The 24,577-nt window shown below is 45.5% G+C and overlaps 1 protein-coding gene across 4 annotated transcripts in view; it reads left to right on the top strand.

Moving 5' to 3' along the window:
• Window positions 1–24,577, top strand: part of Samd4a (sterile alpha motif domain containing 4A) — a 213,697-nt gene that overhangs the window by 149,908 nt on the left and 39,212 nt on the right. For 2 of the 4 annotated variants that reach the window (XM_041633953.1, XM_041633956.1), the window contains exon 3: window positions 15,445–15,708. The exons of 1 other annotated variant lie outside the window; for it this stretch is intronic. In XM_041633953.1, coding sequence (XP_041489887.1) covers window positions 15,445–15,708 — 264 coding nt within the window. Of the gene's footprint in view, window positions 1–5,855; window positions 5,874–15,444; window positions 15,709–24,577 lie in introns of those variants that run through there. One more of the 4 variants, XM_041633957.1, reaches the window with a different exon arrangement.

Here is a 24,577-nt window from a genome sequence, read left to right on the forward strand (position 1 = left end):
ATGTCACATACAAATATTAACCCGAAAGCCAGAGTTCACTGCAAGAACAATAAATCGTGGGGGCGGGGGTGGCGTGCGCAAGGGAAGAAGGACTGAAAGAAGAAAGAACGAGAAAGGAAAGGGAGGCCACATTGTACCGCTACCTATGGGAACATAGCTGCAAACTGAAGAAGCTCAACGCATTCGTAGCTAAGCTTCAAAAGTCCCTGCTTCTCAGGAGTGCCCTCCCTTTGGGGACGTATGGACCGTGAGTCAGGCCAGTCAGTACCAAGATGTGGATCTGAGCTATACATTCCAAAGTTAAGGTAAGCGTGGTTGCTTGGTTGACCTGTTCTCTGGGAGTGAGTGCTGCCCACGCTCAGAGAAAGTGGGCATCTTGCAAGCAAATGCTGTGTTCGTTGACTGTTTTCTTTCTGTCCAGGTGTGTCTGTGGACAGAAAGGTAAAGAGATTTGTGTTGTCCTGGTCCTTGCTTCACTGTCCCTAGAGAGCCGCATAATTTTGACTTCTGGAGTGATTCTGTCATTTCTTTGTCCCACAGCTCACTCTAAGGAGCTGAGAGAACAGGCAAATGGCAGGCTGTTGGGGGGCAGTTGCCCACTGAAAACGCTCTCGAAGCGCTCACCTGGAAGCAGCCAATTCTGGGGTCCTCTGGGTGCCCCAGTTCTCCCTTCCTCGTGCTCCCTGGCCACACGCAAGCCTCTTTCCAGTTTTCAAAGTTTCCTGAACAGATGTTGAAACCAGTCAGTACAAAGGCTTGTTTTAAAGGCTTGTCATTTTTTTTTCCTTAAGGAAAGAATAAAGCACATAGGGTATTTATGTTCCTATCTTAGGTTTTCATTCGTAAAAGCAGCCTCAAAGTGACCAAGAAAAGAGCCGTGTGCCTCTCTCCTTCCCCAAGGCTCTGTATTTCTGGATGGCCCTGTGTGGCTTAAGAGCAAGAAGCTGAACACGTCCGGGAATTGTCTTCTCAAACTGTTAATCAGGCTAAGTTGCTACTGAAAGTCCAGCTATGGGGAGCTGCATTGGCCTGAAGGTTGCCCTCCTGCCTGCACTTCATTATAGCTTATTTCTGGAAACACCACCTCTGTGAGGTATAGCTCACTATCCGTAAGATATAGATGAATGGTGGCCAATTCTAGTCTACATACAGAAGCCCTAAGCATACACTGCCACCGAGTGCACGTCCACAGAAAATATCCAAGTTAAATAAATATCATTCCGACTGGGTAATAGATGGAGTACAATGCAGAAGTCTTCTGTGGGAGGCCACCTGAATGAAGGCATCGCCCGTGTTAGTGCCTAGACAGTGCTGACTGACAGTCTGACGAGGGTCCAAAGTAGGAGGGTCCTCTGACCAGTTAGGTACCAGGTGGCAGCGGGAAGCTAACACAAGCAGTACAGATACAAAGTGTCTGCTGCCCCTGTGAAATCCCAGGCAATAAAGACCAGACAGGACTGGTTCCGGAAATCCCAGGGCCAGACAGCTAGCTTTACCATCCCAGTTCAGGTTCTGCTTCATGCGTGGTTTCAATGTGCACACCTCAGCACGGGAGTCCTGCAAGATACAGCTTCGCCAAGGCAGATATTAGCCACGTTAGATCAGAAGCCTGTTCTCTGTTTTGTTTCCTGTTTTGTTTGTTTGTTTAAATGGCATTGATATGACCAAAGGTGTGTGGTGACCTTGGAGGAAGGCCCAAACACAGGTGTCCCTGGTTTGGCTTCAGGGTCCAGTTTTCTGAGTGACCTTGGACAATTGTAATATCTGAGGTCTTTGATGCCTTAACTGATAAAATGGCTAGAAGGGGCAGATTAGATGCTATACTTAATCATAGATATTTGTCTAATGTTGGCGACTCACACCTAGAACCTTGCAAGGTGAGGGCTCTGCTCTGAGCCCCACTCCCAGCCTATGGGTCACCATTTGTGACAACTCAGGAATAAATAAATGAGAGAGGCAGATTACACTGTTACTGACAACCTCTAGCCTTCTAAAAATAATGTTTTTGGCTGAAGCGTTTAAATAAAATGTAGCGCCATCATTAAAATTCTGCGAGTACTGCCTGCATTGGGCATATAAATGTCAACATCGACTTCTCAGTAAAGCCTTGACATGGCTCTCTACTGATTTTCTTGAGGGCTTGACCAAGGAATGTAAATCTCTACCCCGACACCATCTGCTACCTGGTGAGTCAGAATGTTCACTTTGAGGGAAACCATCTCTGAGGCACGACTTCTCCTTCATGAAAACATTATGGTTATCTTATCGTTTGAGGGTTGTGTTTCTTAATTCTGGTGCTCCTCCGGAATTTAATTTAAAATAAAGGATCCTGGTTTGGCTTCTTCTATGTAGCTGCTTGCCTAGCTCAGCCCTCAACACCCACACGAGCAGACCCATGAAGTTTGTGAACCATTTGGGGAAAACTCAAGTGCAATGAGAGACTTTCTGGGTGGTTGGGTAGGCGACGCCTAATGCAAACTACGGGAGTCTCTGCTCCTTGCAGCCATAGATTTTAAAGAATTGCACGGAAGGGCACTTGCAGCCGAGGAAACGAAGATGAACATTATCACAGAGGCAAAGGAGATAGGTTTACTTGACTTTCACACGCTTCCCTAATTCATCGTCCTTAAAAGGGAGGGTCATGATTCAGGGTGTATTTCTGTCTCCTCAGAAATTCTTATTAGTTCTTGAGAAGCTGTGGCAAATTAATTGAAATTGAAATCACCTAATTTTTTTTTTTACCTCCTTCAGCAACCTCCATGCAAAGTGTTACTTAGAATATTAATGCTGCCTTAAGGCTCCGAGGTACTGTGGGCTCCCAAATGATTGAAGGAGATGACTTAATAAAGGATATGAAATGCTATTTGTGGGGCTGAGGACATGGCTCAACAGAGTCCCTGTTGCTGCTGCAGACAGGTAGCTCCATTCTGCCTGTAAACCCAGCTCCAGAGGGTCTGATGCTTTCTTCTGGCCTTCTGGGAAGCCTCTACTCACACACACACACACACACACACACACACACACACACACACACACGCATGTGCACACACAATGATATATTTAAAAAAATTTAAAATACTATGTGTTGAATGAGTGAATAAATAAATTAAACTTAAACTATTTTATAGGAAACCAATACTTAATCCATTTGAAAAGGCATTTTCTCATATATTATTATAGCGGGCCTTTACCAACATCCCTTTTAACATCCGACTAGCACAAGGCTGATGCTTAGCCAATATGGGTGGATGGATGGGTGGATGGATGCATGGATGGATGGTTGGATGGATGGATGGATGGACAGGTGGATGGATGGATGGATGGATGGATGGATGGATGGTCTAACCCTAAGGTTCTTTGTGTCATGAGAAACAGTTTGCAGTGGGCTTAAGAACATAGGCCAGAAAATCACAGAACTTTAAACCCCGACTCTTGTCACTTCCTCACTGCCTCATCTTTGTTCCTTATCCCCTCTGCTCCTAAATTTCTTATCTGTGACATGGGAGTGCAGGGAAAGAGTTAATATAACCTACCTTGTCAGGCAGTGCATGGAGATTAAATGGAGCACTGTGTAGACATATTAAGTACCTAACCTGAAATCAGCATAGCAAATGAGAGCTGATACCGTGATTTTCCCTGCCATGTGACCTGTTCTTCAGAGACTAAAGACCCAAGAAAAGTGGCTTTCAGGTGGGAAAGGCTGTGCATTTGGAGGAATGACGGCACAATATCCCCAGCCTAGGGCAAGAGGAGGAAACAGAGCAGAAAGGCTTTATTCGTGACATCACAGGAGCCGAAATGTGTTGGAGAAACGAGAGCACTGGGACCAGTAGGAACAGGAGGAACATACAGTTAGTACACTTAGTCTTCTCCAGCATCCATCCCAGTGAGGGCGGAAGCTGCTTTGCTCTCCTTCTCCATTTGGCCATTCTATGCATGTTACCAGGCCAGCTTTCAATGGTACAGAGGAATAAAAATGGCCAGGCAAATAATACCATGTCCAAAAAAAGATAGACTTATTTGGAAAAACCTTCCCTGTATCGGTGTGCTAAGAGCATCCTGAAAGGTCATTGCTGGGAGGGGCTGGGAGACCATCTACTGATCTGCATGGCCTCGTTAACACTGTCTTCAGCTTTTAGAGCCTTTAGAGACATTTATGGATATCCAATAAATGTCTGGTGAATTCATCCTCTCTAACCCTTTCCTTTGCTTATGAGGAACCAGATGTCACCCAGATTTGGAACAGGATCTCACCTGAATTTCAGTCTATAATGGAAGCAATTAGAACTTTAGTCAGTCATAATTGCTTATAAATGCTAGGACAGACACGGTTCTGTAAGTCCTGGACGCTAATGTTTAATGGGACAGGAAGTGAGTCATTTACTGTAACCCTCCAAAATAAATATGAAAACTGAACACTTAAAAATACATGGAAGGTTGATTTGGGGATGTAACTCAGTGGCAGGGCTTTTGTTTAGGAAGCAGGAGACAGTTCAGACCCAGTATCAGAGCCCTCTGAAACATGTTGGAGGTAAGTAAAGGCCAAGATGAAAGACTAGCAAAGAAAACAGAGCGGAACAGGCAGTTTGTTAGTGTACAGCCCAAATGTGGAAACTGCCATTGTTGTGACCCTTGAAACACAGTATCAGAGCTACTGTTCATGCCAATGTTCTATGTGGAAAATGTTCCCTAAGGATGAATGCCTTTAGATTAGCGAGTACTTTGAGTTTATTCTTCCGTAACCAGTTTTGGTTTCTCTAGGTTAATCTTACTCTGACTGGTATAACAGTTCTGTGGCACTTAAAATTTCTAAACACATCAGTTTATATTAAATAATTTCCCTGCAGGCAATCCCATGGTGTTGCTCTTGATAGCTATTAGTGAGGAGGACGGGGGCACCAAAGGACCACATGAATTCCAGTTGAATTCCCAAGTTCTTCACACTTCAGCAGCATATGTTGACTTTGCTTGCTGTCTAAACCCAACATCAACAGAACAAAGTATCAAGACAGCAAGCCAAAGCTGGGCGTGTAATTAGTCTATCTTGACCTAGAATGTGAGCACACACCCCCTGTGCCTTGAGAAGATACAGATCCTGATTCAGTAGGCCTGAGAAAGGTTTAAGAGTCAACTTTTCACCAGGCGGTAGTGGTGTATGCCTTTAATCCCAGCACTCAGAAGGCAGAGGCAGGCGGATCTCTGTGAGTTCGAGGCCAGCCTGGTCTACAAGAGCTAGTTCTAGGAGAGACTCTAAAGCTACAGAGAAACCCTGTCTCAAAAACAAAACAAAACAAAAAGAGTCAACCTTTCTATCAAGGTCCTAGGAGGTGCCAGCACTGCTGATCCCTGGGTCTAGAATGCTTTTGGTTTCTGATTGAGAATCACTGTGCTTTCAACAACCGTGTTTCTGGATTAAGGGAAAGTATATCACGGGTTTTATGTTCAGAGAGGCCCTGGCTGCACCCCATCCCCTGTTTCAGAAAGGTGAGAATGATTACAAGAGAAAGTATAGTTGTTTAGGGTTCAAAACATTTGTCTAAGAATGCCTGTATTAACCCTCCTCCCCTTCCCCAAAATGGGCAGTGGTGGTGTGCACCTTTAATCCCAGCACTTAGGAGGCAGAGGCAGGCGGATCTCTGTGAGTTTGAGGCCAGCTTGGTCTACAGAGTGAGTTTCAGGACAGCCAGGGATACACAGTGAATCGCTGTCTCCATTAAAAGAAGGAAGAAGAAGGAAAAGGGGAAAGAAGAAGAAGAAGAACGAGAAGGAGAAGAATAGAAGGAGAAGAAGGAGGAGGAGGAGAAGGAGGAGAAGGAGAAGAAGAAAGAAGAAGAAATATTAGAAGTCTTATTTTCTGTAAACCATTACACTCTGTAAGAGCAGGAAAGCGTGTGTGAACAGTGAAAATGCTCTGATCTGAGCTGGGTGTTCTGGGCAGTGTTTGTTGGTATAGTGTGGTGTGGTAGTGTGTGTGATGTGTTGCTGCTGTTGTGTCCTCAGAACCAAGACCACAGTGAAGTCGTTTGATGCAACATGACTGAGTGTTGCCAGAAACACTTCCAATGTGTTCCCTCTTTGATTTTGAATTGTTTTGGCCTTTGTATGTTGAAAAAACTTTTAATGCTACCAAACCTTTTGGCAGCTCCCACATTCAGTTACAGGACCTCATACGGGGTGGTCCGGTTTAAGAAACTGTGTTAAGTGAATAAATGAACAGATACCTTCATGGTTTGTAGGACGGGTAAAGGAGAAGAAAGGGAACCCTCAACCTCGTGATCAGGGCTGGCACCTGAGCTTAGCCCAGCCCCAGCGGCCTGCAGGGCCTCTTTTCTTTGCTGCCAGGATCTGAAGGCTCTTCTTAACCTTCTCTATCTTTATCCAGCAAGAAATGAGGATCTTCAAATTCTCCCTCTGCCCTGGGGACTGAGTGATGCCAGGAACCCTGAGCCTGGGGAAATCTCTTATTGCAGGACAGATTGACAGTATTTAAGTAGATGTGTCAAGAGCAGTTATGAAAGCCCCGTTTTTCTGGGGTAGGGAAGAACAGTACAGGATAAATGCAATGCCAAGTCAAAAGCCCCAGGCCTGATGTGTGATTCCAGACCGCAGCAAATCAATTGTCCGAACTCCACACCTCTCTCCCCAGGTTCCCCCAGGTTCCGACACTCGCAGAGGCAGGCTGGGACGGCTTGGCATTCAGGGAAAGGACAGCGATGAAGAGAATGGGCACTGGGATGTAGAGCTTGATAACTTGTCTGAAATCGTGTGGCGATTCAATCAAATGTAATCAAGAAGCCAGGAGAGGCTAAAGCGCCCAATTCTTCTTAATTAACAAAAAAAAAATCATCTAATTATCAGTGTAAGCTCCAATTGTGGTCCTTTTGAATGGTCATTTATGTGTTATTGTTGCATTTGACATTTAGATGGAATGCTTTAATGAAAACAAGAGCCAATTCCCTAATCAGTAAATTGGCCTGCCGGTGCCTTGCTGGGACTCTTATTCTCATTTTCTTATTGAGAAGCTAAGTTAAGAATTAGAAGTACATAACCCATTTCTAAGGCTAGAAAGAAGAAAACAGGCTGGCAGATTGGTCAAGGCAAACTTGAGTGTTTCAGACTCAGAGACATCCTGGAACACACGCTGTGCTTGGCTGCCCTGGCTGCAGTAGGGTGTGGGCAAGCTCTAAGTGTCCGACCTTACCTGAATGACGCTCTCAAGAGCCACCTGTTCCTATTATATGGAATTTGTGGGGCTCTTGTGGTTCAGATCAGGACAATAGCCAGTAGACAGGGCTTGGAAATGTTCTTTGTTAGGTCCTTTCAAGCAGTGAGCTGGCTTTTCTTAACAAGTGGTGGTGGTCACAAGGTGTTAAAAGAGGTCCTGATAATGTGTTCAGCAATTCTGGCCATGCACGGCCTTGGGACAGATACTCAGTCATGAAGTCCTGACTACTTGCTGTAACAAACATGGATCGCCTTGCTGGTCTCTCACTTGGCCGTGGTCGAAGAGCTGTTAAGCACAAGATGAATGCTGTATGATAGATATCAATGGTGCACTGCCCGGACAGGTGTGCGAGGGAGCGGCAGGTACATTTTGAGAGTCATCCTCTGAGAAAGCGTTTAAAGGAAAATGTTGCCATAAAGGATCTGTCCGAATTACTCTCTTCTCTAAACAGCGGTTTTTGAAATGCGTATGTGAGGAAGCTAGAAGGGAAATGTCTGGTTAAATTTGTTCCTGTTTATTGTCATTGTTTTCTTTGCCCGGCATCATAAACAAAACAAGTCAGAGTCTGTTGTTCTGTCTGAACTCATTTCTGGACATCACTTTATGTGAACAGAAACTCTTGGGCAGACCTGAGGGTGGCTTGTATAGTTAGACATGTAGAAATGAAAAAGAAAACGCAGAAGAGTATGTGAGCCCAGTGCAGACCCTGCCATGGACCCTTGCGTGTGCTAGGACACCTACTTAAGTGATGTCACCTTACAGTTGCTGTCTGGTTTTGATGGAGCCATGTGACAGGCCCCGAGACGACTCCTGTCAGATCCACTTGGCTTGAGACTAAAATTACAGATGTGAATCTCCTGACTTTTATAAAATGTCTGTGTTAGTTTTGGGTTTAAGTTATTCCACAAGTAACGATGCTGAGATGTCAAGCAGCAGCTGTCTCAGATGGGTTGCTCTCCTGGATGGCACCCAGCTTCGCCACTACAGAAACTGACAAGGGGACAGATGAAATGTTCTGAAGATGAAGACTGTAATGAAAGTCTGCCAGAAACACTCTAATTTAGTCCTTAGGAACCAAATATTTAAGTGATAGCATGAAGGCAGGAGCATACGTCTCTGCTCTACCCAAGGGCTAAACCGTCTGGCGGTAATCAGAACGGACACGGTGACAAGGACTCATGATGTGAAAAGACTCCTCCAGAAGCCATGCTTGCATGGGACACTTTCATTTCAATAGTGTGTGGAAAAAAAAGATTTAATGAGCAAAAAAGATTAAGCCATAGGCACCTGTCAACTTTGTTGTAATGTTCTCTACAGCTTTCCTTCCTTCTAGAGTCTCGGTTTGGTTTGGTTTGGTCTGGTCTGGTCTGGTCTGGTTGGTCTGGTCTGGTCTGGTTGGTCTGGTCTGGTCTGGTTGGTCTGGTCTAGTCTGGTTGGTCTGGTCTGGTCTGGTTGGTTTGGTCTGGTCTGGTCTGGTCTGGTCGGGTCTGGTCGGGTCTGGTCAGGTCTAGTCTAGTCTGGTCTGGTTGGTCTGGTCTGGTCTCCACAGGCACTTTCTCTTCACAGAAAGCATACAGCTTCCACCTTGGCTTGCTGGGAACACCCTATCTATCACCCCCACCTCTGCTTTGTGGCATGTTCTCTTTTCTTTCCCTGAGAGGAAGAGGAGTCTGAAGCCTGATGGGAAATTTCTTCAGGTGTTCCCACATTCTAAGCACTGGTTTTCTAAACGTTTGGGCAAGAGCAGAGGACAAGCATGCAGAGTTGAGGCTTCTGACTGACTGCCCGGATGTGCTTGTGATCTGTTTTTCTAACACCGTGGTGGTGAAGCATGTGAGGTTTTACCTAACAATTAATTATCTTCTCTTTCCTTCTCCTCTCCCCCTACTTAACTGTTGGTGACCATAAATGTGACTTCTAGTGGGGCTCTTTGCATGATGTCATTGATCAAATTCTCTGCCTTTGTAGTTTTCAAACTGTATTTTTGAAGTATTATGAACGTTTTCTTCCCTGAAGCTTCCCACCACATGGCCTCAGACCACAAATCCAAACAAAGAAGAATAATCCAGGGTCTAATGTCACCTTATCATCTTACCCTTGAGTCTTGGTCAAGGTGCTTAGCCTGACTTGGAGGTAGGAGCCTTTAATCCCAGCACTCAGGAGGCCAAGACAGGTGACTCTCTATGAATTTGAGGGCAGCCTGGAACCTGGGCTACATAGTGAGAACCTGTCTCAGTAAAAGAAAAAGGAAAAGAAGGAGGAGGAGAAGGAAGAAAGGAAAAGAGAGAAACAAATACCTATAATTATATTTACAAAGTAGTGTTAGTAGAACTTTATTCTTTGACTTGGAAATTTCTAGTAATATTCACAGACACACTAAAACCATATTCTCGAGACAAACCCATGGGCTAGAACCCTAACTATGCTTGCTAAGCAGATGTAAATCTTTAAGAGGGGGAAGAGAAGCTCCACCTACTCCGGTTCCTTTCAAACAGTAACTGTTTTGAAACTTCATATGGGCTGAGCTTTTTAAGCTTTAAACTTGACAAGTTTTGACAGGCCTCCTTCAGTAGAACTTAGACTGTGTGCTGTGAGCCCTGAGGTGTTGGATGGGGTGGGAGGGCAGGTCTTGGGAGAACTCAGCAGCATTACGTGGGTGTCCTTCTGTGGTGCTTTGTAACCCACAAGTGCACACACCGTATGTCACCCAAGTCCCAGGTGTCCCCAGGGCCTTTCATTTGTGAAGTAAGTTAATATTTTTAAGCAATATGCAAATATTTGGGCTCCTTATCCAACCTTTCCAATCCCTAAGTTAGAATGACTTATATTTTGTTTTTATTAAAATATGTTAATCATACATAATAACGTGTTTCAATGACTTTTATATACATTTACGACCATATTCCCTCATTTATAAAAATTACTTATTTTTATGAAGTTTAATTATGCTATTGGATTAAATTCTATCACATGGATATCTAGAAATTTGAGATGGCTTAGCAGTTAGAAGCACTGGCTGCTCTTCCAGAGGACCCACGTTCAATTCTCAGCTCACAACTGTCTGTAACCCCAGTCCCATAGGACCCAATGCCCTCTTCTGGCCTCTTTGGGCACTGCACACACATAGAACAGAGACAGACATGCAAGCAAAGCACCATAAGCATAACTAAAAATAAAGGGGGAAAGTTTACAGTTAACAAGATTCTGTGATAAACAGGCAACATCTTGAGTTTAAAATATATGAACCAGCTGGGCGGTGGTGGCGCATGCCTTTAATCCCAGCACTTGGGAGGCAGAGGCAGGCAGATCTCTGTGAGTTCGAGGCCAGCCTGGTCTACAAGAGCTAGCTCCAGGACAGGAACCAAAAAGCTACGGAGAAACCCTGTCTCGAACAATCAAATATATATATGAACCAAATATTCGAAAGTCTTGTCTGTGTCACTGCACTCCCAGAACCCAACCTTGAGGTGAGAGCACAGGTTACCCGGTCAGTTGGGAGGGGACCATGCTAGTTTGATGGGGATACTTACTGCCTTCTTTGGAGCATAAGCATCCAACATCCCCAACGGTCTAGATTCTAAATGCTAACCCTGAGAGAGATAGAAACTCCCGGTGAGAGCAGAGGGGAGTCATGGCTGGTTTGACCATGAGGGAATCAGAACTCAAGGAGGTACTCTAATAGTTCCTAACATGGCCTGGGTTACCCCAGGAAGTGCCTGTCAATAAAGACATAAGCAGTGGTCAACTGACAGTGTCTAGATTAATATGCAAAGGAACCAGGTGAGTTCATCAATATTACGTAAAGGCCGAGGTTGCCCGTTAAAACAGTAATGGTCCTTCAGAGCCACTGAGCCAAATGAAGTCAAAACCAAAAATAGCTACGAACCCAGCATTGGTCTTTTTCACTTATATTTATCTCAAATTAATTCCAAAATTGTTCATATGCTCATAAAATTCACAGCGCAGTATTTCACCCCTGACGGATTTTCAGGGCCTCGCGGCTCTCAATTAGAAATTACCGAGTGATGTGTTGTCGGAGGCCTCTACCTCTCAAGTGTTAGGGGTCTGTCTTCATAAAAATGTTCTTTGAAATTACACATCACAGAGTGAGACCGAGCCGGTAAGTGTGATGCACAGTGTAAGGTCTGTTCACATTGGGAGAGTTTATTGTTAAGAGTCTCACTGTTCACTTCCATGTCCTCGACAGCGAACCAAAGAGACAGTGGTCCAGTACCTACACCTTCCTTGCCCCCACAAGCCTTCTTATTTCTTCCTTTGGAAGGCAGAAACAGTAGTTTTACTTAGTATTCTCCAAAGAGTCCTAAATAATCTAAATTTTTTCTGCCTAAATTTTATATCAATAATTAAAAATGAAGGCAAAGTCAAACTTGCTTAAAAAATGAGAAATAAATCTGAATTCCAGGCTTTCAGGAAAATGATTAGAGCATAACTCCTGGACAGCTGTTGTGTATCTCCTTTCCAGGGTGTTGAGAGGGCCACACCCCAGACGCTAGAAGGTGAGGAGACCGTGGGGTGAGAAGAGGCTGGAGTAGCTGGCTGCCCTCAAGTGACAAAACGGAGTTTACCATGGGGTCAGAATGCCCTTAGCACTGCCATGCTGCCTGACTGCTCTAGGGCAATATTCTTCTTAGCTGGTTCTCTTTCTCCATATTTCAAGTAGACATACTCAGTGCTTACTGCTTTTTTTGGGTCACTCGAACATATAAATTCCCCAGGTTATGCCAACCCAAAGGCATGTGTTTGTGGAGCTACTTACACAGACGAGTACAGACCTGACATTTCTTGTAGAGCTTCTGAAACTAAAGCAGAATTCAATCCATACTATGTACAATGTTTGATGCAAAAGAGTGACAACCGCGCTCCCCTGGGCAAATTTCAGAGTGAGTTTTCCTAGAGGGGAACCGTCCCCTAGCAGGCTGACCCTCCCCACACTGTTGTGAAAGTAACAAATGCCGCAGAAATGTGGGGCCTCCGCTCAAGTAGAACTTGCTGGTTCCTGATCCTTGTGGAGGTTTGGTCAGGCACACTTCATTCTGTAGCATTTGAAGAGGACTCTGGGACCGCCCTCTGAGGCAAGCATTAACTGCGCAACGCAGCCGCCACTAGCAAATGCGTTCAAGGACTCTGCCGGAGTCATTCTGAGGCAGCCACCACCAGCCGGCCTGAAAAACTTCTCAGATGTCTGGTTTTTGTTCTCCCACCCTGAATCAGAAGGAAACTAACAAAAACTTGATTTCATTATTTTTTTTTTCCTGAATGTCCGTATCTTCTCTCCCTCTGGGCCGCTGCTTAAGAGGAGTTCTTAAGACAAATGCACCCATAAGGCCGACCCTGCTGGTGATCGGCCCCAGCCACCTCTTTGGTCCCACAGCTCTCTGTGCTTAGTGCTTGTACCTTTCGTGACCCACTCTCGTACGACAGCATATAAAAACCTACGGGTTTAGCTTTTGCTTTTCTTTCTAATTTTTGGGGGGTTTTTGTTGTTGTTGTTTTGCTTTGTTTTGTTTTCGAGACAGGGTTCGTTTTAGTAACAGCCCTAGCTGTCCTGGAACTAGCTCTGTGTACCAGGCTAGCCTCGAACTCACAGAGATCCACCTGCCTCTGCCTCCCGAGTGCTGGGATTAAAGGTGTGTGCCACCACAGTCCAGCCCCCTACAGGTTAATCTCAATCTCAAAGTTATCTGCCACCATCTCCAATCTCCTCCAGGTCAGAACCCAGGGCTGGGGTCTGGAGAGATGCCTCAGGGGTTGAGAGCACAAACTGCTCTTGCACAGAACTCAGGTTCAGGTCCCAGCAACCACATCAGGTGGCTCACAACACCCTGTAACTCTAGTCCCTAGGATCTGACTCCATCTTCAGGCCACCAAGAGCATCAGGCACAGGAATGGCACACAGACATACAGACAGGCAAAACTCATACATGTAAAATAAAAATAAATCTTAAAAGAGTGAAGAAACAGGCCTACACTGTCCACCTGACTCAGCTTTCCTGTGAAGAGGAGGACATTTGTCCTGCACAGCCTTCCGTTGGCCATAAGGTAGGAGGAGAGAACCAGCTCCCACAAGTTGTCTTATTACCTCTACACACACGCAGTGGCGCATTTGTACACACACACACACACACACACACACACACAAATACCAGATTAACAGCAGCCATGAACCATAAGACATAGATTTTGAATAATTCTCAACTTTATTATTGCATCTAAACATTCTAGCCACCACAGGCCCTAGTACTCTGGTTGAGAACCTTTTGGGCAAGTCCTGTTCTGTGGAAGAGGCCCCAGGTGGAAACGTGGTCATACCTGGCTACCAGCATTCGAAGTCCTCACCAGAGCTTCAAAAACTCAGAGCTGAGCCAGAATGTCGCAGCACTCAGGGAGGTTCCAGAGAAGTCGGCCCAATTTTACATAAATACTATATAGCTAGATAGGCATGAAATGAAGTTCTTGGATGTCTAGCTTTTCTTTATATTTGTTTCTCTTTTCATTTTTGTTGCTGTTTCCTATTTATTTATTTATTTATTTGTTTTGGTTCTTTTTTTTTTTTTTTGCTAATTTCATCCAATTGGATTGGGAAGTAATGCATTTTCCAGAAAGCTTTTTCAAAATAGTTTATTATTTATTCTAGTAAAAATACAAACATGATAAGGCCATTTTCTTTAAAGTCCCATTCACATTTCTTTAAGGCAGATAAAAAACGCTCGTGCCTTCAATAGAATCTATTCAAACCAGAAATTTCCTAAGTAGATTACAAATGTTAAACTCAGCAGCGCCCCCACCTACACTTTTTGTTAAAAAGAAGTTTTTAGTCCTGATTGTCCCCCTTCATACACAAGGCCAAATGGAAACAGTGGCCCTAAAAGTATTGAGCCTTGTTGTCCTTAGACTCTAAAGCTTAAAATGACGCCAGCTAAACATGAGACCATACCAAACATGCTTGATGGCAGCAGTCTGCCTTTTGGCTCTGGTCTTTATTTTGTAGATGAGGTCATGGTAATCACCTGCTCTGGTCTTTATGTAGACAACACCCATCTACAGTCTAAAGATAATGCCTTCCATTATTTGGGCCATCTGGTCTACCTACTGAAAAAAACACACGGTTCTTGCCAGCAAAGAAATACATGACTAAAACTAGGAACAGAAAATGCCTCATTGGAGGGGTTAGAGCTGCAGATGAAATTCAATGGCTTCCCTGGAAACTGTTTAAAATGCACGTGGCTCAGTTCCACATTAATACATCAGCAATCAAAATAGACTGAGAGAAAAGTTATGAATAGACTTATTTTGTAAAGTTGCTTTATGCACCCAGCAAAACCAACCAAGGGTAACATGGGCTCCCTCATCATTGATGTTGCTCAAATCCCTCCTTTGAGTGCCTTCCATTTAATTTGGCCAGCTACATGCATTTTGTTGCTTTTTCCTAGCTTCGTGGAAAATAAAAAAGGAGCTATGTAGATGTTGCCCACTGTGTGGAAGGACTGAACATGCTCAGTGGGCGGGCCTTGCTGACTTCTGAATGAAAGCCTTGTTACCTGAAGGTGTTTGCCAGATAAAGTTTGACATTAACCCTGAGGACAAGGGAAAGAATTAGCCTTTTCAGCACGACTGCCACTGTCCCATACCCTGAGGTCATGTTCGTGCTGGATTCCCTCCTTGGGCTCCTACCACCATTCAGAGGTGACAGTTCCCCAACTTCTGTGCAGAATAACAATTTCAGCAGCTAGATCTGCGCTGCAAGGATCCCAGATGGTGAGCAGCCTGCCTGCCCTGCAAGTCCTCCACACCAATGTGGGGCATAGCACTCTTGCTCCTTAAAAAACCATGGTCCAGCACACGCTTTGTTTACTTTGGTCCAATGGCCACTTTCAGGATGTCAGCTTTGCCCAGCTGCTTCAAAGTCTGATTCATAAGATTAGAATAATACTAGTTCCAAACTCACAAACATGAAGACCCAGTGTGTGGGCACCATAAGTCTGGGCTCCAGGGTACAACCTAGCCTACATGTAGGTTCAGGCAGCCTCCTTTTTTAGCAGGGAAGGACAGCCCCAGACTTGAGTCAACCCGCTGTGACCACCCGTGGAGTGTAAGAGTTATTCACGGTCTCTCTGAGGGTGCAAAGGTATTGTGGGTTATTCTGCGTCCCAGGCTAACATGGGGAGAATAACCTATTTCATTTTATTTTTTTTTTCCAGTTCTCTCAGGCCAGGCACACCACAGCCCTTTGAAACGATCTGTTTCCCTTACCCCACCCATGAATGTGCCAAACCAGCCTCTAGGACATGGATGGATGTCTCATGAGGACTTACGAGCTAGAGGACCCCAGTGCCTCCCATCCGATCATGCCCCCCTGTCTCCACAAAGCAGTGTAGCCTCTTCAGGAAGTGGTGGGAGTGAACACTTAGAAGATCAGACCACTGCTCGTAACACATTCCAAGAAGAAGGTAGTGGTATGAAAGGTGAGTGACCACACGAGGAACCAGGAAGCCCTCCCTCCCTTGATCTGGAGTTCAAGGGGAAAGAGAGGTGGTCAGTAGGACAGATGGAGCCCAGCTCCTCCTCTTAGGCCCATGCACTCGAGCCACACCCTCCAGAACTCCAGAGCTGGCTCTGGAGAAAAGGGCTTGGAGCCCCTGTCCAGTTGATAAAGATGTTAGCTGGGGAGTTAGCCAGGCAGACTTTTGGGACAATGCCAAGGGCAGGCTCTGAAAGTACCATGGAGCTGCCATTAATACACAGTCCTAAGGTCTGGTATTTCTGATTCTTGATCACTGATCACTGATCATTTGCCCCTATCCAAAAGCCAGAGCAAGGAAGGTCAGCATCCTTCTGTCTGCTTTCTGTGCACTGACTCTTAGACAGTGAGGGCTCCTACTAGCCTGGATAGAACCATCTTAGAAGACGCCAAGATGCTCCACCCTCTGCCTTGCTGTGGCCAGGGACCTGTCACTACTTGAGAGAAACAAACTAAAGATCTTTGATTACTTTATTTTCTCTCAATGAAGAATTGCAGTAATATTTCTTTTTATTATTTTTGTTTGAAGGTCAAAGAAACCTTAAAGCCCATTTCTCTGTATCTGCTTCATTGATGTGAAAACCTTCAGTGTTTTGAGTCTGATAGTAGACTTGCATATTGATGAGAAACCTAAATATTGTGCAACCTAAATAAATGTTCCTACATTGCCTGTCAAGGTACCCTCTCCTACGGATCCTCCTTGGGAGACAGAGATTTCCAATTACCGACGATGGGTTCATAAAGGATGTGTTCTGTATTTTTAGACACCAGTGGTTGGAGGGCTAGAAGTCCCTAGGGAAAGAGCCTCATCAGAGACATGCTGTTAACAATGTTAGCCACTGAGACAATAGCCAGGCAGGCTTCTGGGACAATGCTGAAGACAGGATCTGAGTGGGGCCTCTGTGCTGCTGTTAATCCACACTCCTGACATGTTTGCTGTTGTTAACCCTCCCCTTATACAAAAGGAGGCTCTTGATCTCATCTCTGCCAACATGGGAACCTAGCACAGAGAGTATGTTCTCATCTTCCCAGGTGCCCGATATAAGAGAGAGGGAGGCTGAAAAGTGGAGCCCATCACCTTAGGGAGTGAGGCTGACCTCCAGTCTTCCTCTGTCCCAGCCCCTTCCCATGATGGTCATGTGATGAGAGACCTGTGGAAGTAGGGTGTGTCTTCAAATTTTTCTCTGGGGATAAAAATGGATCTTTAAGATCAACTGAATGGAATGGATCATTTTGGCATACAGGGTGGCTAACCCTCTTTCACAGGGCTCAGGGGACTGCACCATAGTGTTGGAGGATGGGCAAAATCAAAACCCAAGTGATGCTACGTCCCGGTGAAGCTCAGTATCTGGACAGCCGGGACAGAGCTCCATTGGTAACTCAGAGGAACACTGTTTGCATGTAGACCCACATGGTGAGCTCAGGAATAAGCTGTTTGCTGGGGAGAATGCCCGCTTCACTGTCTGGTGTCTGAATATGCTTACTTCATTCTTTTTACTTTATTTTCTTTCTTGTTGTTTCTTTACTTGTTTGGTGGGCTTGTGCACTTACCCATTCTTCCAGGGTGGGCAAATGTATGTTTGAAGCTTCTAAGGTAAGAAGTAAATAGAGATAATGCATTTATTTATTTCTAAAGAAATGTGAACAAAATGGGAAATTGAATGAGTATTCCATAGGCTTGGTTTGGGGGACAGGGAGGTTATTGTTGCTTTCCGGATAAAAGTCAGATGCCTTCCAGAACTCAAGGGGCACCTGTAGATAAGCTCACTTGGCTCCTTTCTCTAGAATTGGTGAGAATTGTCTTCTCAAGCTTAGTCACAGACAAAATGTTACATCCAAGATTTTCATTGTGAACACATAGGTATCAAGGAAAAAGAAGCTCTTTGGTGACTGGTTGGAATAAAGGAGTCCTGTGTTTCTGCCTGCTTTGATCTATCGACCTTGCTTTTCTTAAAGAAAGTGGATGGAGAAATCAATGGATAAGGACACTAGCAAGTAACAGCGGGAAAATCAAGAGAAGGAACATAATAGATGATAAATTCTATTTATAGGGGAAATATTTTCAATTCAGCTGACAATATCAGATAGTAGAAATGTCCAAACACCCAAACACATTCTGACGTGGCAGAGGGCCAGTATTTGTTGAGCACAAATATTATTTAACCAGCCCTATTGTGAGGTGGCCATCAAGAACTCCTCTATATCAAGATTACTCAACATGGCCTTCTAAAATTACATCTAAGAAGCAACCCTTAATACACCCATCCCAAGGGTTTGTCATTTGATCTCCAGGCCTAAGAGCAGATGATCATGTAAATTTCCAAATTATTGCCCACTTTCTTAATGGACTATGAAATCAAGTGATGTGTATCTAAGAAGAGCTGGTTCTTCCCGTGGAACCCCATGTGTGCTTTCTTGTGCCCAGGACCTGTGGCAGGGGCAAGGCACTCGGATCATCACCAAACAGCTCCTTTTCTAGATTTCAAATGTCTGATCTGCAAGAACAAGGAAACCAGAGTAGAAGTTTTGAAGAGTTCCCGTATCCTTTGGGAACACATATCACTCTCGCCTCACGTATTGGGGAAAAAAATAAAAGCCACTATAATTGCATTCATCTTTCTAGCCAACTGATGTACAGGGCTGAAATCTTGGGTTTGTTCTTACGTACATTCTCAACTGGACAGAATAGCCAGCTTGGCCACCATCCTCCTTTGGGAATGTACCTCTTGGGTCAAGCATGCAGAATAAGTCCTCAGAGGATTAATTGCTTCCTCCTGAATCTCTGTGTTTTGCTTTCTCTAGCAAACACTCATCCTACTGGTTTAGGTGGACTGTATGGACTATGTAGGGCCCAAGGCTAAAGACAAACCATGCATGGGCTGGAGTACTGTGCTTGGAACCTCAAACAGCAACTTGAGCCAGAATATGACATTTTTCTGTTACCAATCCCTTGGGACTTGGCTACTTAGAAATGTTTGGACTAACTGTGCTGGCTATGTTTTAAATTCAGGTCTCTGTGTTCTTTACAAAAACATCACTGTGACTTATCCCAGGAGAAGGACTCTTGATTCTGAGTTGGTACTCAGTTATAATATCTGTCATTTCCAGGTAGCAGATGAATTGAATGTACTTGCTTAGCGCTCATCTCAGGTAGGAGAGAGAAGGAAGTCTCATATCACTAAATTATTGCTTTCCTAGAAAGAAGGCAGCCTGGTGGGGGAAGGAATGTATCTGCCCCTCATAGTAGCATGATGATCTCTCTGCGCCGATGAATCCAAAATCCAGAGATCTATCAGAAGGCCAGGGTTCCTGGCGTGGCTTTGGGATAGGGGACAATCTGATTCTATCAGAGGGCCAGGGTTCCTGGCGTGGCTTTGGGATAGGGGACAATCTGATTCTATCAGAGGGCCAGGGTTCCTGGCGTGGCTTTGGGATAGGGGACAATCTGATTCTATCAGAGGGCCAGGGTTCCTGGCGTGGCTTTGGGATAGGGGTCAATCTGATTCAGTTTTGTCTTCATTTAAACCATTGGACATTTCTGTACCTACTGAGCTGTGGGAGGCAGAGGTAAGGGTTCCTCTAGCCTCAAGAGACTCATGTTAGCCCCAGATACCTGATGTGGGGACACTGCTGTGGATGTACGGGTCTCTCAGACGTTTGTCTCCACTTGAAGTGAGCACCAAGATGGGCCCTGTTGCAAACAGGACAAGAGTCTCTAGAGAAGGCAAGGAGGTGAGGCCTGGAGCAGAGCCTCAAAGGCGTGGTTGCAGGCCAGCAGTATAGATGGAGGGAACAGCACTGAGAACTTGTATGCAGTACGGGCATAACCTACGGCTAGGGTGTTAAAGGCAGTCAGGAATCTGATTTGCTGTGGAGGAACCAGATCCTTGACCTGGAAAAGGATTGTGCCTTTTATTCTGACATTGCTGAGGGAATTTCTACAACAGAAAGAACTGCCTGCCTAGATTTGCATTAGAAAGTGGAACTAGCATGGCAGTCTGGGAAGTAAAGGGGGAGTGTTGAGAGCCGATGCAGAGGAGGAGGATTTCTCAGCAACAGGGGAAAGCGAACCTGGGTCAGGACAAGTGGCCATGTGAATGGAGACGGAGGGGTGTGGCTCAATTTCTCCATGAGAAACAGAATGGAGAGGACTCGGTGACAACCGACGTGAATGGTGATGAGCCAGTGACACTCGGGATGACACCTAGGTTTCTGCCTGGGCTAGCAGAGAAGTCCTCTACAGGGCAGGGTCTCTGGGACTTAAGGAGGGACCACAGTAACGTGGGAACTTTCAGCAGTCCCATGGAGGTTTGCTCAGTGGACCCGTGGGCTCCAAGCTCGACCGTGGCCCAGTTGAGCAGGTTCTGTGTTAGGCATAGTGAAGGGTGTTGGACATTCCCCTGGAGGACTGTATTCCAGGAGTAGAAAAGCTTGGCTGGAGGAAGAGCAGTTGCCTGGATGGGGGGGGGGGGGGGGTGGAGACTGGTGCTAGAGGCTCCGGTGGGAGCGGCAGCTCATCACAGGACATCAACTAGGTAGGCTTGCAGCAGGCTGCTTCCCGTTAGCAAAGACCCAGACGTAATAGAACGTGGTTATTATGTGTCTATGGACACAATAGGGACAGAAGAGGGAACTCCTGCCTGGAGTAACCTTGAATAACACGTGGTAGCTATGAATGAGGACAGCCATTGACTATGAAAATTGTTTGTCTTTTTTGAGGGAGTCTCTCAGCTGAAATTTGAGTAAACTTTTTCTCCCTGTAGCAAATAAAATATGTTGTCCCCTAGCAAACAGCTGGCTTGGGACTTGTAGTTGTTTGTGAAATGTAGACTTGATCCTTGGCCTCTCTCAGAGGGGAAATGAGAGAAATTATTTAGAGGTGAACTCTTTTTTTAAAAAGGAAACCGAGAAAACTTGGTAGGAAAAGAGTTTTGAATGCAGCACTCCTGAGGGTCTTAAAAGTCTGAGTGGTGGCATGGACATGGTGTGGCACATGAGTGAAACACTTTTTGGTTCAGCTGTCATGGAGAGTGGCTTAGATTCGGACTGTTGCCTTTCCTGGTATTGTCTTGAATGTAGTTAACTTGAATGAATTCACCATTTTTGTGGATTTTTTTTGTTTGTTTGTGTGTGTGTGTGTGTGTGTGTGTGTAACTCCCTGACATCGCCATGTGACCTGCACTGCACAAATGTCCTCATGTGCTTGGAATTGTGCTAATTCTGATAAGGTGAAAGTTCTGAAGTCTTTGAAAAGTGCATTCCAGGACTCCTCCTAGATCCAAGGGTCTCAGGACCACTCCTCCACTCCTCGCTGAGGGCATATCATGTTCAGCTAGAGGGCTTTAAGACCCTTCCCTCCACTTCCCTTTAACAGTACAAAACATTGAAAAAACAGCACCAAGGAACATTGTGGGATTTGGGAGCACCCGGAAGAAATCTAGTTCACTATTTGCATCTAATTCTTTGAAGTCGTTTACCCCAGATTTATTTGTTCAAAGATTCGTGGTATGTCCCCATGAGAAAGGCTTCTCTGTCCTCCTTAGGATCCAGGAGTTCCCCTCAAGAAGATCTAGCTCCTGAGGACCTGGCAGGTGCATCTTCCTTCTGCTCAGGGCCTGGAAGAACTAAATTGTTCATTCTGTTCTGGCTGAAAATAAAGATAAACTTTACAATGTCACTAATCTGCTGTTCTCTGATCTTAAAGGATTTGCTTTCTTTCTGACTTCAGCAGTGAAGTATTAGTCCCTTCATGCCCATCCTTTGTGTTTCTTCTCTTTCTCAGAAGGCAAGGATGCAGCCCACATCTTAGAGAGAAGGCTGTGTGATATCAGCCGGGCTCTCTGTGAGGAATAAGTCAATTTCTGTCGTCAGGAACCTAGAGGACCAACAAATAACCTCTCTCATGGGGAACTGTTCATTCACGTTTCTCTCTTCTAGACAAAGAGCTGCCTTAACTTCTCCCCTTCCTGTTGCTTCCCTTATCAGCTTGTTTGTCCTCGTTTGAGGTTGGGCACCGTGTGGCTTGTTGATCTGGCTGGTATCTGCAGCAGGCATAAGGGGAAAGTAGCCCACATTCTCACTAGAGCCCAGCTTCCGTGTGAGCTGAGGACACAGCACAAAGCCTCTCCATGGTCAAGGTATCCAAACCCTAAAGGGTAGAGAAACGAGCATGGTTTAAAATTTGATCCCATTGCTAAAGACCTGTGAGTGTCCATAGAACATGTACAAGATGGATGCATAGTCTCATTATCCAAAATAACCAGGATAATATATCCAAAATATCCAAGATAAACCGACATGGCCTGCAACCAGAGCTGGAAGGAGCTTCAGGAAGGATGGAAACCCTTCCTGAAACCCACACGCCTGCCACCCGACGGCTTCCCCACAGCTCTCTTCTAGTCTCACCCAGGGTCCTTTGTCTGTGTAGTTGCACCGACTTCCATGGCAGAACCAGCAAGCGTGGAGATTGGCAAGGCGAGCCATTTTCCAGCTCAGCCTTCTCCCGTGGTCTTGGTGTCCTGGCTTTTCCACTTGTTTTCCCTCTCACCAAACACGAACCAAAGGAACCATCTTTCTTCACTATACTTCCTGACAGCCCAGCGCCCTCAGCTGCCAGCCGGTCATTCCTCTCCCCGCTTCTCAAGCACAACTCATGCCCCGGCCTTTTCTCATCATGCTTCAGCCATTTTCCCATGATCACCACCGTCTTTCTGATGTAACCCGTGCTTCCAGGGTGCATATTTCTATGGTTTTTCTTCATCCACGGGACAAAAACTACTTTCCTTGTTTTGACGTTTCATATCTGAGGCACCTGACTCCCCTGCCTGAGTATCTCCACCACATACCAAGCATTTTCTCTACCCTAAATACTCTGTGGCCCTGACTTTCGCTGCTGATGTTCCTACTATGCAAGGTGGCCTCTACACGATGGTTTGCTCAACGGACTCCAAGCTGCCCATCCTCTTAGCAGCGGGATGCAAGGAGCTTCCTCTCCCAGCCTCGGCAACCCCGAGTGTTCATTGTTCTGTGCTATCCCCGGATTTGGGTATTCCCAGCGCTTATACTGAAGCTAGTCTAGTTTTCGCATGGGACTCAATTGTGCTCTCTGGATCACAAGTTCCTTGATGACAATGGCATGTCTTTACAGAATCTGACTTCTGCTGACAGTACCTAGCAAACACTGAAGTATTGCCTCAGCCGGCAGGGAAGTCTGCCTCACGTGAAGCAGGAGCATCTTTCTCTTTCTCGCACTGCATGAGAAGGTGTCTGTCTAGCTTGGGACCTGCATTGCTACGTCCGACCGAAGCAAACTAGATAGATGAAGCTAAACAGTAGTACCCTGAAGACAAATATATTCCAAATTTATAGTTCACTTCTCTGAAAAACACCCTCTGTGACTTTCATGTACCTGAATCTTCCAATCATAGCCACAGCTTCACACCTAGGAATGGGATCCAAGCTAAGAAATAAAAATGGTTCTCAACACTGCATCTGGCAAGATGGTGTCTAAGCTTTGGTTGGAGCTCATGCCTGGCTGACTTCTTAGAGAACGCGGCAGCACAGTCACTGAGTTCCTGCTTGTGGGAATGAAAGTCAAGGCTCTCAGTTCTCTTGCTTGTTTCCCTTCTAATGAGTTCTGTTTTCATCTCTGCCAAGGGAAAGTCGCTCCCCACCAATCAGAGAGAGAGCGGTTGGTAGGCTATGTTCTTTTCTGTTGTTCTTTTGGGATTCATTGTTGTTGTCGAGACAGGCTCTTACTGTAGAGCAGGGAGGCTGTGTTCTTAAGAACTGAGCTTTCCTCCTCTTTGTTAACCCATCCTCGCTGCAGGAAGGAAAGAGACCTCCTCAGGCACATGGCGCTGAGCTAGGTGCTCTACAAGCACGTTGACTGCCTTAAGGAATATGAGGTCAAAGGAGCCTGCATTTCCCATGAATATGCCTGGAAATAGCTCATCAGGAAGGCCCAGCTCATCCCGTTGTGAAGTTGGATAGGAACCTTTCCCAGGAAAACTACACGCAGTGACCTGCCTTTTGAAGAAATGAGTGAGGCGAGCTTGCCCAGCCCTGCCTATCCCAGGGGATTCTAGCTGTCCAAATTGCTTTCTAGAAAAGAACTAGCAGTTAGTGAGCTGAGAGTTGCCCCTCATGCTTCCCGACTCAAGATACCCTATTGTCGCTGGGGCTTATAAAGCACCCAGTTTACAGCACGTCTTTAAAGCTACGGATTTTGCATGACTGAACTTTAGGGAGCTTGGCTTTTTTTTTTTTTAAAATGGTCCATGGAATTGTTCCATCTTCATTTGAAAAGAATTGTGTCCAAGTGTAACACTGGCTTACTCAGACTTCTCTGAATCATGACAGTTGTGTTTTCTGAGCAATGACTTGGAACTTTTCAAAAGTGTGAATAGCAAACACAAAGCCTGGGGACAAAGTGATGGCGTGTAGCCCACCAGAAGCCTGGAGATGCAGTTAACATGGCCAACATGGCAACCCAGGCTTACCCCGTCTGCAGACGCGTTAGCACTGGTCCAACAAAAGCAACTTGGTGACATAGAATGAAGCCTGGTAAAAGACTCTAGGATGTTCTATCACAACAGGTACAAGACTTCCAACCTGGAGTGTCCTGAAATCATGACCCAGGGTGGTTCACACTAAGGAATGTGAGGCGTTAGCACTGTCACCTGGAGAAGGCTTGTCTGAGCGCAGTTCATGATGGTCCCAGGGGAACTCTCTTTTATCACCGTAGATGGAAGGACTTCCAAGCATGGAATCAAGTAATTTCTACTCTGAAACAACAGCGCTGGATGTTCCAT

The sequence above is a fragment of the Microtus oregoni genome, unplaced genomic scaffold (assembly GCF_018167655.1).
Source record: "Microtus oregoni isolate MIOR12 unplaced genomic scaffold, Mior012 000045F_ref0000178, whole genome shotgun sequence".
Taxonomy (NCBI): Eukaryota; Metazoa; Chordata; class Mammalia; order Rodentia; family Cricetidae; genus Microtus; species Microtus oregoni.